Source organism: Fundulus heteroclitus, chromosome 6, assembly GCF_011125445.2.
Source record: "Fundulus heteroclitus isolate FHET01 chromosome 6, MU-UCD_Fhet_4.1, whole genome shotgun sequence".
Lineage (NCBI taxonomy): Eukaryota > Metazoa > Chordata > Actinopteri > Cyprinodontiformes > Fundulidae > Fundulus > Fundulus heteroclitus.
In genome coordinates this window covers 29,151,050-29,169,881 of record NC_046366.1, presented here as the reverse complement: position 1 = coordinate 29,169,881, position 18,832 = coordinate 29,151,050, and the positions used below count along the sequence as shown (strand labels likewise).

At 41.6% G+C, this 18,832-nt stretch overlaps 1 protein-coding gene across 4 annotated transcripts in view; it reads right to left on the bottom strand.

Moving 5' to 3' along the window:
• zzz3 (zinc finger, ZZ-type containing 3) overlaps positions 1-18,832 on the bottom strand; it is a 39,826-nt gene that overhangs the window by 11,412 nt on the left and 9,582 nt on the right. For all 4 annotated transcript variants that reach the window (XM_036138527.1, XM_036138528.1, XM_036138526.1 and 1 more), the window contains 5 exons: positions 9,269-9,407; positions 6,762-6,909; positions 6,563-6,675; positions 5,109-5,180; positions 175-276 (listed from right to left, as the gene is read on the bottom strand). In XM_036138527.1, coding sequence (XP_035994420.1) covers positions 175-276; positions 5,109-5,180; positions 6,563-6,675; positions 6,762-6,909; positions 9,269-9,407 — 574 coding nt within the window. The remainder of the gene's footprint in view (positions 1-174; positions 277-5,108; positions 5,181-6,562; positions 6,676-6,761; positions 6,910-9,268; positions 9,408-18,832) is intronic.

The window sequence follows — 18,832 nt, the reverse complement described above, 5'->3', positions numbered from 1 at the left end:
CGAGCTCAAAACACTCGCAAGGAGCAGCAGCCTCACCTTTTAACAATTTCAACACTGGATTTGCTTCACAGTACAGGTAGTTTTTCATTATAAAGAGTAAACATAAAACAGATACTGCTACTAATAATTGTAATTGCAGGTATATCAGTTTTACAACTGTACTGTGTGAGTCACCTGTTTGGCGGTTCGATTGCCGAGCTCATCGGCGATCTTCTGCCACCTTTTGGACTCCACTTCTTCAGGCGGGAACTTAAGAAGAAGCTGCTCCAGTTTTTTCTGTCAAAACCAATCCAACATTCAGTTAAAACCCGGGGGAAAAACTGCAGTGATGGCCGAGACGTGATTATAAAGTGATTGATGACGTAATTATTTTTTGCATCACTAGGTTGGTGGCGTTGCAGCTTTCTAACTTTGATATTCACAATAATCTGTAATTTTGCCGAATTTATGTGCTTCAGAGGCCCACTTTCTGCATCATAACAATTAGGTCACAAATTAATATTAAGCTAACGTGAACATTCTCATCTGTTAAATAAGAGTCCCCATAACAGTTAAAACTGTACAATAATCATTTAAACCATTACAGTGACCAGAAGAATAAAGTGTTTTATGAATCAAGACATATAAACATGAATTTGATCTAACCAAAATTGAACAGAAACAACATATTTTATAATATAGTCATATTTATTTGTCAATGCTAAATACATTGCATTGAATTTTGTCTTCTGCATCCAGGGATTAAGGAGCAGTGGGACAAAAGCTCCGCCCTCCAACGACGAGGCCAGAATCACTAACCAGAACCCATTTAACTACATTTACGGTGCATTTAAGACGTTCTTTCTCCAACTTTGCATTTTCCAACGGCATGGCATCTATGTGATTATTAATATTACTGCCGCCTGTCGGCGGTTGGACCCCTCTGCATCCCATCCGGTTATTTTACCCCCGAAGAGGCGATCACACAATTTAAAAAACATTGAATACCTCAAACTAATTAGTTTTGGGCCTTTTTTCTTCTTCTTTTTTACTTTTGCACTTTAGTTGAAACTCAACCCCAAAGCTGAGCTTTGTTTTCAAGCATTAAAAGTCTAACAACATTAATCTATACTCTATTAGTTTAAGGGTAAATGGAGGGAAACAAAATCCCAAAATTCATCCATCTCAGCAGTATATTAAGAGAGGCATTATACAAAGTGAAACTTTAAGTTGGTTCCAAACCTTTGCCCTGCAGAAGAACCTGACTTTAAATCATGATTGTGACGTTACTTTTGCTCACTGTTCTTTATACTACGTTTCTTCCAGTTTGAGCCAAACTTCAGGTTGCAGACAGACAGCATCACATTTCAATCCAAAACTCTTGGGCGTGCAGAAACGCTCCCGGACGCATAAATGACAACAGTGTTGTTCGATCCTTTTGGCTGCATAAGCCCACACCATCACTCCTCCACCACCGTGCGAGACACTTGATGTCAGGTGTTTGTGTTCCACCAAACTGCACATTATGGCCAAGCATCTATAATTGGGTCTCGACTAACCAAAGAAGACTGCTCCAGACGCCCCAAAGTTCTCCGGCCTTATTTTAAAGGTCCCTTCCAAATCAGCCACACTTGTTCCTGTCGTGAACTTTAACATCCAACATGCTAATTTAGGCCTGCAGCGTCCGACACGGAGCGTTCAGGGTCTCAGACTGTCTGACGTCGGAGTCAGTTTTCTGGGACAGCCACACATCCACTCCTCAGCAGCCGTCTTGAAAGGTTTTTTTTTTTTCTCCTTTATTCACCGCAGAATGATGGACTTGAAATTGTTTGGAAAACAGAGACTAATGGGCAACAAAAATTGCTTCACTGAGGAGACGTCTTTGCAGAGTCGATCATCACCTGTGTGCTGCAGACCAGCAAAATGCCAAAACCGCTGCTTTTTACTGAGGTGGTTACACTCAGGAACAACTAATGTGCTGCATTTAAATCAGCCTGCCTGCTGCTGCTTCCCCTCTTGAACCCTCTGTACCTAGAAAGTGTTTTTACTTATTTATTTTTTAACACACTGCTTTTCCCTCTTTTTAAATAAATAACTTAGCATAACTGAGATGTCATTCAAATAACTTTAGAATCGAGTAAAAAATAAATAAATCTACAACTCAAGAAGTGTTTATTTCTAACATTATTTAATATATTTTCTGTCTGACTCTATTCAGCAGTTTGGGGAAAAAAAAAGATTATAATTAATATTTTCCAACAGACTGTGGCATGATCTAAATGTTTCTTTTTTTTTTTGGAAATTGAACAATAAATAAATGTATTAAATTTGACATTATATTCTTACATCCCTTTCACTGAGCAGTAACATTCGGTTCATCACAGTGGTTTGCTTAGCAACTTTTGTCAAGGGCTCTCTGAGGATTTCCTCTAAAGTGCAAATGAAATGCCTTTGTGGAGTTTTTCCTCTTTTTAGTCCCCTAGGGTTTTGTTGTTCGGTTTAAAACGTTCTCCTGACTGAATTTTTATTGTCCAGAACGGATTACCGTGCAGTCACATGCGCGGGCGTTTCTGCTCCAATTAAACACCAACTACGAAGCAACGGTGTAAAGCAGAATCCTATGAGAGGCGTAGGCAGCAGCCCCTGCTGTGCATAGAAATAATATAAAGAGCTATAAAAAAAGGTTCCCACAGTGTGGAAGCACTTAACATACTTGGGTGGTGCCTGTTTTGCACAGCCAGACATAAAATTTTCACTCCTCCATCACAAGAACACATCCCTGCGCTTTTATTCTGTTTAGACACTCCCGAGTTAAAGCTGCTGGCACACGTGTAGTTTATTTATGTCGTTTATATGCACATCGACGCCTTTTAGGGAGAGAGAAAGATGGGAAAAGAACGTTTTGGACAACGAAGCGGGGAGAGCGTTCAAAGGGCTGCAATTCCATACATTTTTGGGGTCCAATTTAAAACCTTTATAGCCCAAGAAATAAAAAAAAAAGTCTCCTCACAGTTTCTCTGAAAAAGCTGTATTTTGTCAAATTTTATGAATAGGAGCGTTCGAGCCTGCTTTTGTTTTAAAGTCACAGGATGTTTGGAGGATTTTTCTTTTTTGTTTTTACTATGAAATGAAAAAAAAATAGAGTGTGAAAAGAACCAACAATTAAAGATAAATAGTCTGGGCCTTGAACATCTTCCACGGTCATGTTTTTATTAGTCAGAGAGAATATCATCCTAAGAGCAAAACAAAAAGCAAACATCTGCAAAAACCGCTTGTTCTGTACGGAAAAGGAGAATTTTTTTTTATCTTTGTTGAATAGCTGTCAGAAGGCCATAAAAAAAATATAAGATAAAACAAATTAGGTCGCAGTTTGGACTCCAATGGTTTCATATCAATGCAACTTAATTTGTTTGAATGGCCTAGTCAAAGTCCAGCTGTAAAACCAAAGAGAGAAGATATAGAGAGAGAGAGAGAGATAAGAGAGAGAGAGAGAGAGGAGAGAGAAGAGAGGAAGATGAAGAGAGGAGAGAGAAAGACACTAGAGGAGAACAAATAGACAGACAGATATATATAGAGATAGAGCCAGAACAGAGAGGACGGAGACAGACATAGAGAGAGAGACAACACAGCATATACAGAGAGAGATGATAAGAGATACAGAGAGAATATAGACATACAGACATATAGAGAGAGAGAGACAGACAGAGAGAGAGAGAGAGACATACAGAGAGAGAGAGAGACAGACAGAGAGAGAGAGAGACAGACAGAGATATACAGAGAGAGATAGAGATATAGAGAGACACAGAGAGAGAGACATAGAGAGACACAGAGAGAGACAGACAGAGAGAGACAGGAGAGAGAGACACACAGATAGAGAGATAGAGAGAGAGATACACACATAGAGAGAGAGAGAGACAGACACAGAGAGAGAGAGATAGACAGACAGACAGACAGACAGACAGATAGAGAGAAGAGATAGAGAGACAGAGAGAGAGATAGAGAGATAGAGATAGAGAGACAGACAGACAGACAGACAGACAGCAGAGAGAGAGAGAGAGAGACAGACATACAGAGATAGAGAGATAGATAGAGAGAGACACAGACAGAGAGAGAGAGAGAGATAGAGAGAGAGAGACACATACATACAGACAGACAGACATAGATAGAGAAGAGAGAGAGAGAGAGCTATAGATAGAGGAGAGAGAGAGAGAGAGAGAGAGAGAGAGAGAGAGAGAGAGAGAGAGAGAGAGAGAGAGAGAGAGAGAGACGAGAGAGAGACAGAGAGACAGAGAGAGAGACAGAGAGAGAGACAGAGAGAGAGAGAGAGACAGAGAGAGAGACAGATAGGAGAGACAGGAGAGAGACAAGATACCTATAGAGAGGACAGAGAGAGAGACTAGATAGACAGAGAGAGAGACAGAGAGAGAGAGAGAGAGAGGACAGAGAGACAGAGAGAGACAGAGAGAGAGAGAGAGAGAGAGAGAGATACAGAGATAGAGAGACACAGAGATAGACAGAGAGAGACAGAGACAGAGACAGAGAGAGAGAGAGTAGAGAGAGCAGAGAGAGAGACAGAGACAGAGAGAGATGAGAGAGAGAGAGAGAGAGAGAGAGAAGAGAGAGACAGAGAGAGAGAGATAGATAGAGACAGAGAGAGAGAGAGAGAAGAGAGACCGAGAGAGAGAAGATAGAGACAGATGAGAGAGAGAGATGAGGAGATATGAGATAAGACAGAGATAGATACTAGATAGAAGATGAGAGATAGATATAGATAGAGTATATATAGTATATATATATATATATATATAGTATATATAATATATATAGATTATATATATATTTTTTTTTTTTTTTTTTATTTTTTTTTTTTGTTTTTGTTTTTTTTTACAAATTTTGATAATGTATAATTTCTTTCCCCCTTCACAAATATGCACAACCTCATTCGCTCGTTTGTCGTTACAAATCCCAATAAATACAAGGAAGTTTGTGGTTTTAACGCATCAAAATCTGAAATACGTCAAAGTGCATGAACACTATTCTAAGGTAATAAATGTTAAATGGTTAAGTGAGTGCAAAGACAAATTATACCAATAAAAAGGAGAAGATCGTCTTCTCAGACCGCTACCAACCTGCTCTTCCACCGTCCACAGCTGGTTAAACGTGTCAGGCTTATTTGGGTGACAAATCCTCCCCCTGATCATCTGTCAACAACACACAGTGACAGCCACGTTAAGAGACTGACAAGACCAAAATAAAGCGCACGCTGTCATCTTGAAAGGATCTCAACATGCGAGCTGCCGGGGAATCCGAATCCTTCGGTCTGACAAAGAAAGGCTGGCTGTCAGCCGTGGCTTGAGACGTGTCACTGGGAGTGTGTGGAAAAAAAGCAGCAGCTCCTTTTGACTGACAAACAAAGTCACTATTCAGAGAATGTCGTCTGAGAGGGGGGGGGGGGAGCAAATGTGCTGGCACAAAATAAACAAAAAGAGCAGCAGACATAATCAAGAGTTACTCAGAGGCTGCTCTGCACCTTGCAATCCGGACAATCAATTAAAAGTAAAAAGTGTGATCGCCTTAGAGCACATAGAGACACAGCTTTAACATGGAAGAAGGGCAGAAGAGGCTCCACGTCTCCATAGATAACGCTTTTTGTTCTCACGTTTTCCCAACACTTAACAGAGCAAAGCAAAAAAGACTAAGGGGAGAGGAGCTTGGAGTAGGTGTAAAAAGGTAATAACCAGCTTGTGAGACAACTTAGATTGTGACTCATCAGCCAGAGTTAGAAACTGCTGCCGCCGCATCCGTGCCGATGATGGACTGGAAAAAAATAATAAAATTAAAACGTGTAGCGGTGATGACAGCAGCGGGTAGAGGAGTCGGACAGAATCCTAAATTAAAATTTATTTATCTGCACAAAGAAACGCTTCAGAGTTTTCAGTCCATTGCGTCCATTTTGAAACATAAAATAGGATAGAGGGAAGGATAGAAGGAAAGACAATTAGGGAAGGTCGGACACAAGGCAAGGAATAAAGGGCACGAGGGAGGAAAGACGAAAAGACCCAAGGGTGTAAGGGACTGAAAGACTGATCACGAGGGAGAAAAGAAAGGACACAAAGACGATGTAAAAAAGGAAACAACAACAACAACACTAGCAAGGACAAGGTAGAAAGGAAAGATAAAGGCACACAAGGAAAGGAAGAAGGAAGCACACCACTAAGGAAAAAAGGAAACAACGAAAATAATAAAAAAGGCAAAAGGGAGAGGCATGAGTGAAGGACACGAGAACGAAAAAACAGTTAAGGAAAAAAATAAAAAGGTACAAGGATGGAGGAAAGGAAGGACACAAAGAAGGAAGGTAACAAGGGCGGATGTAGGACAGGGAAGGAAGAAAGATAATTTTTCCCAGGAAAGAAGCATGAACACAATGAAGGATAGAAGTACACAAGAGGGGAAGAAATGAAGAACCCAACATTTAGAAAATGCGATAGAGAATAAAATATTTTGCCATTTCCTTATATAGTTTTTTCTCCAAACTTCTCCAGTCGTGTAAAACACAGCAGTCAGTTTCCATACTGTTCTCTACCTGCGTCTGTCTGCCATTCTCAGGGGCGTCACTCGTGGGGAGAGAGGAGTACACGGTGGACGGTTCACCTTCTTTCTTGGGCTCAACGGGACTTTTTGGTCTAAGAGGCAAACCTGTAGCAAGCAGAGAGATTAGATCAACGTCCGTGTCTAATGACATAAAAACCCTTATATGAGTGAATACTACAACCGGGCATTGCCTTTGTCGAAGATCAAATTCAGCTGCCGGGTTTTCCGCTTCTTGTCGCAGAACTCTCTCTCAAACTCCCCCAGGCCGGAGGTGTACTGCTCCCAAGCGATGTCCGGGAGCTGGACGACCCGCTGAGGACACGGCAAACCCAAACTGCCCTGAGGGTCGAGGAGCAAACAACAGCAAATTAACAACTGGCCTCGAACTAGCCCGCGCAGAAAAGCCCTTTTTTTTTCTGCTTTTCAAATATCGAGTCGCTCCAGTTTTCCTGGTTGTCCTCCAGTTTACGTCGTCCTGCATCCGTTAGCCGCGTCAGTGGCTCATCTGCTGCGTTCATGCGTAGCAGGTCCTTGAAGTCGTCCAGTCTGCTTTAACTGGACGCTCAAAGGACTAAGCGTGAAAACGGTGGGGGAACCGGGCCTTTTTCAGAGCACATTGGAGATGCTTTTGTTTAGAAAGGCTCATTTTTGACAGAGCCGTTTTGTTTTTTTTCTACGACCCGTTTAAAGTGTTTTAATGATTTTTTTTTTAATGTGCTTTGGTGTAGGCCTGCCTGTCACGATAAACAATAAATCAATCGCACAGTAAATTTTAAATAGAGACGCATCGATCCGATACCCGGATTGGGTATCGGCTCTGATATCGACTAATTAGCTGGATCGGATTTTGGATGATTGATGGATCAATGTGTGCTTCTGTGCTTTTTTGTCTCTCTTGTTGTGTCTCTGCTCTGTCTTCTGTAACCCCAGTCGGTCGAGGCAGATGACCGTTCATACTGAGCCCGGTTCTGCCGGAGGTTTTTCCTTCCCGCTAATGGGTGGTTTTTCTTTCCACTGTCGCTTCATGCTTGCTCTGTATGAGGGATTACAGCAAAGCCATGTACAATGCAGATGACTCGCCCTGTGGCTCTACTCTTCTCCAGGAGTGAAAGCTGCTTGTCGGGATTTTGAAGCAATCAACTGGTTCCCTTATATAAGACATTTTTGATCAATCTGTATAATATGATTGAATTTGACTTTGTAGAGTGCCTTGAGATGACATGTTTCATGATTTGGCACTATATAAATAAAATTGAATTGAAGCCGATCCAGCATTATGATCCAGTCGTTTCTTTTTTTTGTTTAAAAATCAACATCATACACAGCAATACAGTTACGGCGATCTAGTCACTTCTATTATATGTTTGCAACGGCAGATATTTACACAGCGGTGGGCAAATGGAGCCACATGGAGCAAGTGCCGGACCGAGCCGAGTCTGCTAATTGGAAATATTGCAACATGCAGCATCTGCAACGCGTAAGCCACTTCTTGATGCGGTGGGGTTGCAGCTGTGTTACATTTTTCAAATTTCCAGGTGGTAGACTGAACAGAAAGAGCTCGTTGAGGTGCTCAGACCTTGGGAAATTATCATACACTGCAAAAAACGGAAATAAAAATAAGTAAACTTTTCTTAAAATGAGTGTACCTGTCCTTGATTTGAGCAGGTAAATAAGATGATCTGCCAATGGAATAAGATTTTTACACTTAAAATAGGAACAGCTCATCTTCATCTCATTTCAAGTGCAGGATGTCTAATTATCTTATTTTAGGGGTCAAAATACTCATTCCATTGGCAGATAATTGTATTTACATGCTAAAATCAAGGACAAAAAAATCTAATTTTAAGAACATTTTACTTGTTATTATTGTGTTTTTGCAGTGTATAGCCCGCTTTAAACCACATCTCTTATCTGCACCTTGTTTACATGAAGCTGGTTGTTCACTAATGTTCTCTAACAAACCTCTGAGGCTTTCACACCACAGCTGGAGTTAAACTGAGATTAAATTACACACAGGTAGACTCTGTTTAGTAAAAGTCAAATGATAGCACAGGATTTCATTTATCGGCGTAAAAGGGGCTCAACCTAAATGCACATCGCGTGTCGTTTTCTTCCACAACCGTATGCTATGTTGTGGTGAAGATTCTCTGTCATCCAGGTCATGGTCATTCCAAAAAAAGTAAAAAACAAAGCAACTGGACTTGTTTTCTGTAGTTGAAGACGTTTCGCTTCCTCTCCAGGAAGCTTTCTCAATTCAAAAAGTCTGGAGTAATGTGGCGCATCAAGCTTTATACTACTGCCCAAACAAAGGCCTTGTAAAGGCTTAGACTATTTTGTGAAGATGCATTATATAAAAGGACAAAAAATTTGCATGTTGTCTAAGTTGGTGAAGTGAAATGGAATAGTAAATAGGTTGTATCTGCATGTTATCTAAGCCTTTACAAGGCCTTTGTTTGGGCAGTAGTATAAAGCTTGATGCTCCACATTACTCCAGACTTTTTGAATTGAGAAAGCTTCTTGGAGAGGAAGCAAAACATCTTCAACTACGGAAAACAAATCCAGTTGCTTTGTTTTTTACTTTTTTTGGTATGCTACATTGTGTTCAATAAAATCCTAGACAAAAAAAATCAGGACGTTTGCGGTTTTAATGCGAGTAGCTATCAACAGTTTGCGAGGCTCTGTATTTTTTTTTGTTTACCTGTTTCTGCAGCTGCTCAACGAAGCTGATGGGATCAGCGAGAGCCTCTCTCTGGCGCCGCGCCAACGTCTCCAGGTCGAGGATGGCCTGCGCACGTTGGGCCTCGAGTACCACGATGGTCTGCAGCAGTCTCTGATAACTGGCACAGAGGGAAACCAGGTTAGACAGGACTGATTACATTATTTAACCGGACACTTGAAATGCAGCAGTGCATCAACCTTTCAGACCAAAGGCCGCATGTAATCCAGCAGAGAACCTAAAAGATTCAGTTCAAAATGCAGCAGGTTTCCTGACATTTCCCGCTTATCTACAAGGAGTACGAGGACACAAATCTAACAGCAGTGACGGAGTGCGGTATTCACTCAAATGCTTTACAGTGTGGACAGAACAAGCGTCCTACTGTACACAGCTATAAGCTGGTGGAGACGCTCCAATGGCCAGAGGGCATCAAACTCACCGAACACAGCTTGAGTGAAAATGAATGCAAAAAGACATTTATTCAATGTCTGATGGGGGTTTAAAATCTGAGCCAAGAATGTTTAAGGTACGTTTCGCCCTTTGGCGGCGTATAAAGCAGCCTTTTATGGAACCAAAACATTTTCTGTGCTGCAGAATAATTCAGATAAAGTCAGAGTGCTTTGCAAACATTCAGCCATCTTGGCTTTTTTCCCCCAATTTCATTACATTCCAACCTGTAATTTCAATGTTTAATATAATGCATCTTCACAAAATAGTCTAAGTTGGTGAAGTGAAATGGAATAGAAAATATAATTAAATGAAGTCCACTTGTGTATGGAGTGTCACGTGATCTATCTGTATAAACATTTTTGTGAAAGCTAGGCTACCATCACAGTGCAGCTCTTGATGCTCAATTCCCCTTTTTTGCTCAATGGGATTTTCTTTGGGCTGGACGTTCATACTGCCATTAAATGCCACTGCCACCATACTTCTGTCTCAACGCTTCAAGGCCGCAAAGCCACCGGCACGCGCAGACACCAGAGGCAGACGTCACACAGCGGCGCGCTGTTTACGCAAGTGCCGGTGAACGTAATTGTTTCTAGAAGTGTTCAATAAAGTTTTGTTAAAAAAAATATTTAAAACGCCGCCATCTTTCCTTGCTATTATCAGAAAGCTGTTGAGCAACGGGAGCCCACAATATTAAGACCACATCGTAGTGAGACCGAGTAATATGAGAAGAAAGCAGCACCGCTATTAACAACGGTCTTTATGGAGCGCTAACAGCCGCTGCTGTGCGTGGACGTGCAATAAGAGGCAGGAGAGTGACGTGAAAGAAGGAAAAAAAACAACAACAAAAAAAGCCACACGACCCTCCAGACTGCACACGCTTTGAAAAATATCAACAGATTGGGAATTGGGCCACACTGCCATGAAAGAGACGGATACGGGTCGCTTATGGGTAAAAAGGTGGGATTTGGGTGGCGTTCCCCTGCAGCGTGAACGCAGCTTTAGATACATCACATCATGAGGAACTCTCCAAACAAGTCAGGAACAAAGTTGTTGTCAGGATGGAGTTACAAAAGAATATCCAAGTCTTTGACATTTCCCTTGAGCACCATCGGATCCATCATCTTCAGATTTAAAGCACATGGTACCACAACAAACCTACCAAGAGAGGGCCACCCACCAGAACTCACAGACCGGGCCAGAACAGCATAAATCAGAGCAGCAGCACAGAGACCAGAGGAAACCATGAAGGAGCTGCTGAGCGCCACAGCAGAGACTGGAGGATCTGTCCTTAGGACCGCAACAAGCCGTTTGCTCCATTGAGCTGGGCTTTATGGAGGAGTGGCCAGGCAAAAGTTTAAATAAATAAGAAGACACGTTCTTGGTTTGCCTAAAAGGCACGTGGGCGTCTTTCCAAACGTATGGAGGAAGGTGCTTTAGTCAGACGAGACCATAAATTTACTTTTCAGCCAGACAGTGTGGTGCAAACCCAACGCATCCAATCACCCCAAGAACACCATCCCACAGTGACACATGGTGGTGGCAGCATCATGATGTGGGGATGGTTTTTCAGCAGCAGGGACTGGGGAACTGGTCTGAGTCAAAGGAAAGATGAATGGTAGTGAATACAGGCATGTTCTTGAGCAGAACCGGTCAGTCTGCCTGTGATTTGAGACTGGGGACAGAGGTTCACCATCCAACAGGACAAAGACCCGAAGCAAACTGCTAAAGGAACACTGGAGAGCACATGTGTCAAACTCAAGGCCCACACACCTAACCTGGCCCATCAAGGCAAGTTATCTGGCCCTCAAGAACCAAAAAAGGCATATCATGTCATAAAGTAGAGGCATATATCCTTTTACATTTTAGAAAGTGGCTAAAACTGTGCCTCCTGTGGTGAATGCTGATTTTTTTTTATTTAACAGTGTAGTAACAGCATCCTGCCACTAGTTTTCCCACAACACATTAAAACAACCTAGAAATGTCAAAAAAAAGAGAAAAAATGATGCAGAATGATGAGTTTAAAGTATAACTCGCGCCAATATCAACTTTATTTTGCAGATAAACTGTTCAAATGGGCTTAAGGGTGCTAATTTTATGTTACTGTGAAGTCTTTAAAAAAATTTATGTAAACTGGAATGAAATTATGAAATCAAAGGTTTAATCTATACAGGTGCAACCGGCCCTTTAAATTACTTCATGATGCCAAAGTGGCCCAATATAGAAATGGGTTTGACGCCCCTGTTGTTCTGGTTTAAGGGGAAACATTTAAACGTGTTGGAATGGCCTAGTCAAAGCCCAGACCTTAATCCAATTGATAATCTGGGGTCAGACTTGAACATTACTGTTCACAAACTAAAACCATCTAACATGAAAGAGCTGAAGCAGTTTTGTCTTGAGGAATGGGTTGAGATCCCAGAGGCAGGATGTGGCTGAGCTCAGACTGATCCAAAGCCACTTGCAGCTGGGATAGCTGCAAAAAAGGTACTTTACGCAGGATTAGGTTGTCATATTTGTTGTCTGCTTCATAATAAAAATAATAATAATAATAATAATAATAATAATAATAATAATAATAAACCTTCAAAGTTGCAGATAAAATGGTTAAAAACTGTCAAACAATCCATTTTAATTCCAGGCTGTGGAGCAACAAAACATGAAAAATTGCCAAATACTTCTGCAAGGCATCAGAAACCGCAGCTTGACACGGCAGGAAGAATGCAAACGTATTTGTTGAGCACATGATCTCCCCCATTAATCTGTTTTGGGAGAAGCAGGAGGGCCAAGTGTCCAGGGACAGGCCTGGTGTTTTATTGCCACCTACTGGGCCTGTGGTCTGACACCAAACGATGCTGAAAAGCAGGCCTGGACACAAAACGTTCCTCCTTTTAATGTTCGATCGTCCATCTGAAGACGGCAAAGTGAACAAATAATCTAGGACATTTCTTTTCACTCAGCGGCTCTAGAACGCCACATCATCTCTGCATAAAAAAAAGACTTCTCCAGGCTGCATTGATCCGAGCCTTCAACTCATTCAGCACAGGCAAACCTTGCCATGACACTAGAGCGTGATCGAATTACCTAGCAACACGAGAGCGGTGAAACCCTGATCCGTCCCCACTATTTAAATCTGGAACATTTACAAGAACTGGTGTAGAAGGCGTAAGAGCTCAGCGGGTGGCAGAGCCCGACGGGTCACAACGTGGGACCTGAAAGGCTGCATAAACGTTTTGTGACAACTAGCAAAGCAACTTATTCTTCCCCAGAAGGAAGATAACAGAAGCAATCAACAAAGTCGTTTTAAAATCTAATTTTGTCGAGCTTTCGGCTGGCAATTTACACAATCCAGGCGACAGAATGAAAATGGAAAAGGGCTGAATGTGTAAAAAAAAAAAAAAAAAAAAAAAAAAAGAAACAGCAGGGAGATAACTAAAGTTCAAGGCTCTCTAGCCGATACTCAAGAGGGGATTTAACCATAAAAACTGGATTAATTAACAGGAAGTCAACGAAGTTGGTCAAAAGGCTCAGAGAGGCTTCAGAGTTAATCCTTTTCATCTTATCTACATGCAAAAACTGAAAAATGTGCGTTTGTTTTATTTATTTACCCCTCTATTAATATGTAAATAAAACCAGGGGTTATCTTCATTATGTCTGATGTCAGAACACATGAAGAGAAATAAACAATCATTACATAAAAAGCGCAGAGAAAACATTTTTCCCCCTTGCAGATTTCTTCTGTTGCTGCTTTTATGACACGCTCGACTGTTTCAGATCATTAAACATGTTAATATTGGATAACGATAAACTGAGTAAATACAATCAGCAGTTCTTTAAATGATGACACTCATTAAAGGGGCCCTATGAGAAAAAGCAATTGCCACAGTCCCGCCCGGTTAAATGACGAATTAACTTATGATTAAACTGTATTCTTCAGACAGCCAAGATCAATTTCACGAGCCAAGCCTGGGCGTGATTATTACCCGACCTGCAGATATAAGTCATTTAAACAGAACCTCTCTGATGGCTGAAAGTAAATAAAAAAATGGCTTTAACAAAAAGAAAGTCAGAAAACTAAGCCATCAACATCTGTCTGCCTTCAAATGCGTACAAAGCCATTTCTAAGACTTTGGGACGCCACTGAATCAAAGCGAGCCATTATTACATGCAGCCGTGGCGAACCTTCCCAGGAGGGCCCGGTCAGGCAGAATTATGATTAACCAGGAGGTCACAGAACAAGCCAGAGGTCTCAGTCAAAAATCAGAGCTTTTGATTCAACATTTAGAAAGAAACTGGGCTAAAACCGGTCTCCATGGGGGGCGTTACCAGGCCAGGACAATGATCCAAAGCAACGTAGCAAGGCCTCCTCTGATCTGAATGACCTGGCTAAAGTTTGGGCTCTGATTTAATTCTGATACTGCGGTTTGACCTTAAAGACGTCGTTCCTACTCTCAAACCCTCCAACATGGCTGAATTAAAACGTTTCTGCAAAGGAGAGCGGGCCAAAGTTCCTCAGTGGTGACATTAAAGACTCACTCCTGATGTCAGATGTTGCTGCCAAGGACGGCACAACCACTCATTAGGTTTAGCGGCATATTACTTTTTCAAACAGGGTCAGTTTGCCCCTCCCCCCATCCTCCTTAATGAATGTTGTCAATTGAAAACTACTTTTGTATTATCTGAGGTTATCTTTATCCAATATTAACGTTTTGTTTTCACTCTGAATCATTTAAGTGACAAAAGATGCAAAAAGCAGAAAACTTTAAGTTGTTCACGACAATGATTTTGAGAGACAGCTTTGTTGGGGACTTGTGGACATTATGTGAATGATTTTCAGAAGAAATAAACATTAAAAATAGACTTCCCTATCATTTGAGGTCCACATTACCTTGAACTGCAATCGCTACTGGCAATGAGGTAGTTGGTAGGTTACTATAGTTTTGTTTTTCTTCATTTCAACACATATAGTCTGCGGCATCTTGCCAGTTTGTATGCGTTTTATTTATATTTATTGTATTTTATATGGTACCCTGAGGGACTGCAGATGAAAACTAGCCTTCATGGCCTTGCCCCTTTTGAAATAAACATCATTATTTCCATTGTGAAGCATTCACCGCTTGCATGCCAGTAACGAATCAGGCCCACTGGAGTGAAACTCACTGCTCTTCAGGCAGACACCTGAAATAGACTTTGATCACCAAGATGCTAGAGCTTCTGGAGAGTGTTTTGACGGAAAAGCAAGAAAACGTGTGAAAAGGTTGGCTTTAGTCATTCTGGACGTTGCACAGGGAAACTCGACCGCATCGTGACAATCGCTACATGCACAGGTGCATTAATTAAACAGAGTGAAATCTGTCCAGCGACACACGGAAGGACCTGACATGACTACTCTGAAGCAGCAACTATTACCAACACATGTCCTGGTTTAAAACAAAGAGATGTATATGTCTCGCTCCGCCTAGCTCCACTCACATACATCTGGGACCTCTCCATAGGAATTGCCTTTATTGAAGGCTGGGCCTTATCAAAAATTCTTGCATATGATTGGATAAGCCACTTGTCTGTCATCTTTATCGACGTGCAATTTCCACCACTCACACTTGTATTTGTTTGCGGCTCTAGTGGCACGCGTTTTATTGACAGTGAGCTGACAGGAAGAGGGGGAAGACAGGCGGCAAAGCGCCGCGGGTCGGAGTCGATCCTGGGCCGACCGCGTTGAGGACTAAAGGCCTCCTAATATGGTTCGCGGGCGTGTCCCGGAAAACAAAACTTGCCAAATCCGGTCGGGAGAAGGGCGAAAACATCGTTTCCACCAACAAAAGCCTTCAGAGCCGTTCTCTGATGTTCTTTTAATTAAACAATATTAGGTAGATTGGACAACATGGAAGAAATAGCAGCATCAATGTTAACGCTTGCTTCCTCAACGAGCCGCCATTGTTATCAAAACAGTCTCACGGTCGCTTCTCCACTACGTCACATCTATGAAACTCCAGCCCTGCGTCCTGATTGGCTGGACAATAAAATTGGTTGGAGAAATCACTCTCTATGGGAGATGTCCCAGATGGATGTGAGTGAAGCTAGGCGGAGCGAGACATGCATCTGGCTGTTGTCAGGTTAGTATTTGACAGCCTTTTAGCTTTAATTCCCCCTCAATAATAATAATAATAATAATAATAATAATAAAAAGTTGTTCTGACTTGACATGCAAGGATTATAGGAAGCAGGGTGGATGAGTTTTCTCTGTAGGGTTATGCTGGTATGTTAGTTTTTGGCTACGTTCACACTGCAGCCTGAAGTGACCCAATTCCGATTTTTTTTGCCCATATGCCACCTGTATCTGATGTTTTTATGACAGTCTGAACAACACAGATCTGATCTTTTCAAATCCGACCTGTGTCTGTACGGCCGGGTCGCATTTATCCGATCTACACGTCATTGATACTTGACAAACGTCACTAATTGTGGACCTGGCTATGCCAAAGAGGTTGGCTAAAAAAAAAAAGAGGTTGGCTAAAAAAAAATAAAAAAAGAGGTTGGCTATTGTGCGGTAGCAAACACCTGTTGCAAGCCCATACAGCCCCACGGCAACGCGTTTACTCGCTGCTATGGCCGCTGAAGATGTGTGTTTTTACGTGAGAGAGCTAAAGAGATCCGTTCAGACGCACATAAAGGTTGCCTTTGTCATTCGAAAATTATGAATGAAGTCCGTATCAGTAAAGCCGCTCACGTCGCTAAAATTTGGCTCTCTTCCTTTTCGATCTTTTTAAAAAGATTGCGTTGGTAATGTGCTGGCTCCGGTTGGAGAATAACGTAAAGAACGCAAGATACGCTGCAGCATTACGATCCATGTTTACTTCCACAAACAATGAGCACGCTTGCTACGTGTGACGTCATTGCGTCCTCTACTGCGCATGCGGGACACTTAGGTGTATGAATGCAGTCGCATATATTTGGAAATGTGAACGGACACGCAAAAAAATCCGATTTCACAAAAATATCGGAATTGAGCATCAAGGTGTGAACGTAGCCTTTAATTCAGATTTTTTTTACCTTTGGAGCAGACTGAACCTGAGGTGGTTACCGCAATGTTAAATAAGTTTAATCACTTAGGCTACGTTCACACTGCAGCCTGAAGTGACCCAATTCTGATTTTTGTTGCCCATATGCGACCTGTATCTGATCTTTTTATGACAGTCTGAACAACACAGATCTGATTTTTTCCAAATGCGACCTGCGTCTATATGGTCAGGTCGCATTCATCCGACCGGTACGTCATTGATACCCGACAAACGTCTTTAATCTGCGTCCTGCTATGCAGAAGCGGGAAGAAAAATGACACCCATGGTGGGACAACAATGAGGAGAGCAGTCAATGGACGGAAAGCTCCGGTTAGAAAAGAAATTAAAGATCGGAAAATGCGCGGCAGCATTATAATCCATGTTTACTTCTGCAAACACTGAGCACGTTTGCTGGGTGTGACGTCATCGCGTCCTCTACTGCGCATGCGGGACACTTAAGCTGTATGAATTAAATTCACACAGGAGATCACATACAAGTCGCATATATTTGGAAATGTGAACGATCACGCAAAAAATAAATAAATAAATAAACAAAAATAATAATCAGATTTGAGCGTTAAGGCTTGCAGTGTGAACATAGCCATAGTCTCTCCACAGCGCCGAGCCACACATACACCTGATTTTACTCAACATTCAGTCATGATGTGGACACAACACATGGTAGACTGCATAATTTAGTTAGCTCCATCCATCTATCGTCTACAGCCGCTTGCCTTTGTAGGACCACAGCGGTCGTTGGGTGAAGGGCGGGGTCCACCCTGGACAGGTCGCCAGTCCATCACAGAGACACACGGGACAACCACACACACACTCACCCCTAAAGGGCAATTTATAGCAACCAGTGAACCTGTAATGTTTTTAGAGACTGTGGAAAGAGGCCGGAGAACCCATGGAGGCACGAGAAGAACCTGCAAAGTCAATGCAGAAAGACCCCCGGGCCGGGCTTTGAACCCAGGACCCATAAGACGACAGTGCCACCAACTGTGCCACCTTCTAGACCGCTTTCCAATAATACACATTTGCTAACTCAGACGATGATTTCTCTTTTTCCCAGCCATTGGTGCGGCTAGCACCGCCTCCTTTCTCTCACTCTCCTCCAATAACAAACACATTATCACCCTTAACCTTGTGTTCATTAAGTCAGCCGGATCTGTCTGAAGCAACAATAACCTGTACGGGTTGGGATCCCCCATCCAATGTAAAAAGGAGTTACTTTCACAGTGAACTCTCACAATAGCAGTGTTTCGAACAAAATTTTTATGGATATTTTGAAGTATCGCACAAAAAAAACAGCAAAATTCGAAATACCGGATTTGCTGGACTATAAGGCACACTTAAAAGGCTAATTTTCTCCAAAAAACGACTGTGCTTTATAATCCGGAGCGCCTTATATATGGATTAATCTAGGGCTGAACGATTTTGTAAAATAATCTAATTGCAATTTTTTTTCTTAATATTGCGATTTAATACGATTTATTTCCAGTTTAATTTATCACGTGTTTTAAAATATATACAAACAACAAATCAATTTGTTTCCTCGCCTTGTGGATTAGTTGCTATAAGACCCACAGCGTCTAAACTCGGAGCAGAAATGATTGCGTTCTGCCTACAATATATTTCAACCAAAATTGCAGTTTTGACTTTTCTCCGCATTAACCACAAGCAACAAAAATGGCCTCTAAATAAAGATTTTTGTAAACAAGGACCATTTTAAATATGAACTTTTAATGTTTCTATTGATCAGAATATTATTCAAGAGAACAGCTTTTAATTTAATTGGACATCAATCCTTGTTGAACATAAAGTGCAACCAACAAGCAAGTCTATGTATTAAACTGATTGATCTGTACTTAATGCTTTGTATGATTATACAAACTCTAAAACATGTAATAAAATTAGATTATCTCACTGCTGCAACTGTCTTTCCTTCCATGTGGAGGCAAACCCACTTTAAACATTTTACCAACACCTAATGAACGTGTCTAATTCCCTAATTGTTACATAGCCAAAAATTGCAGACCTC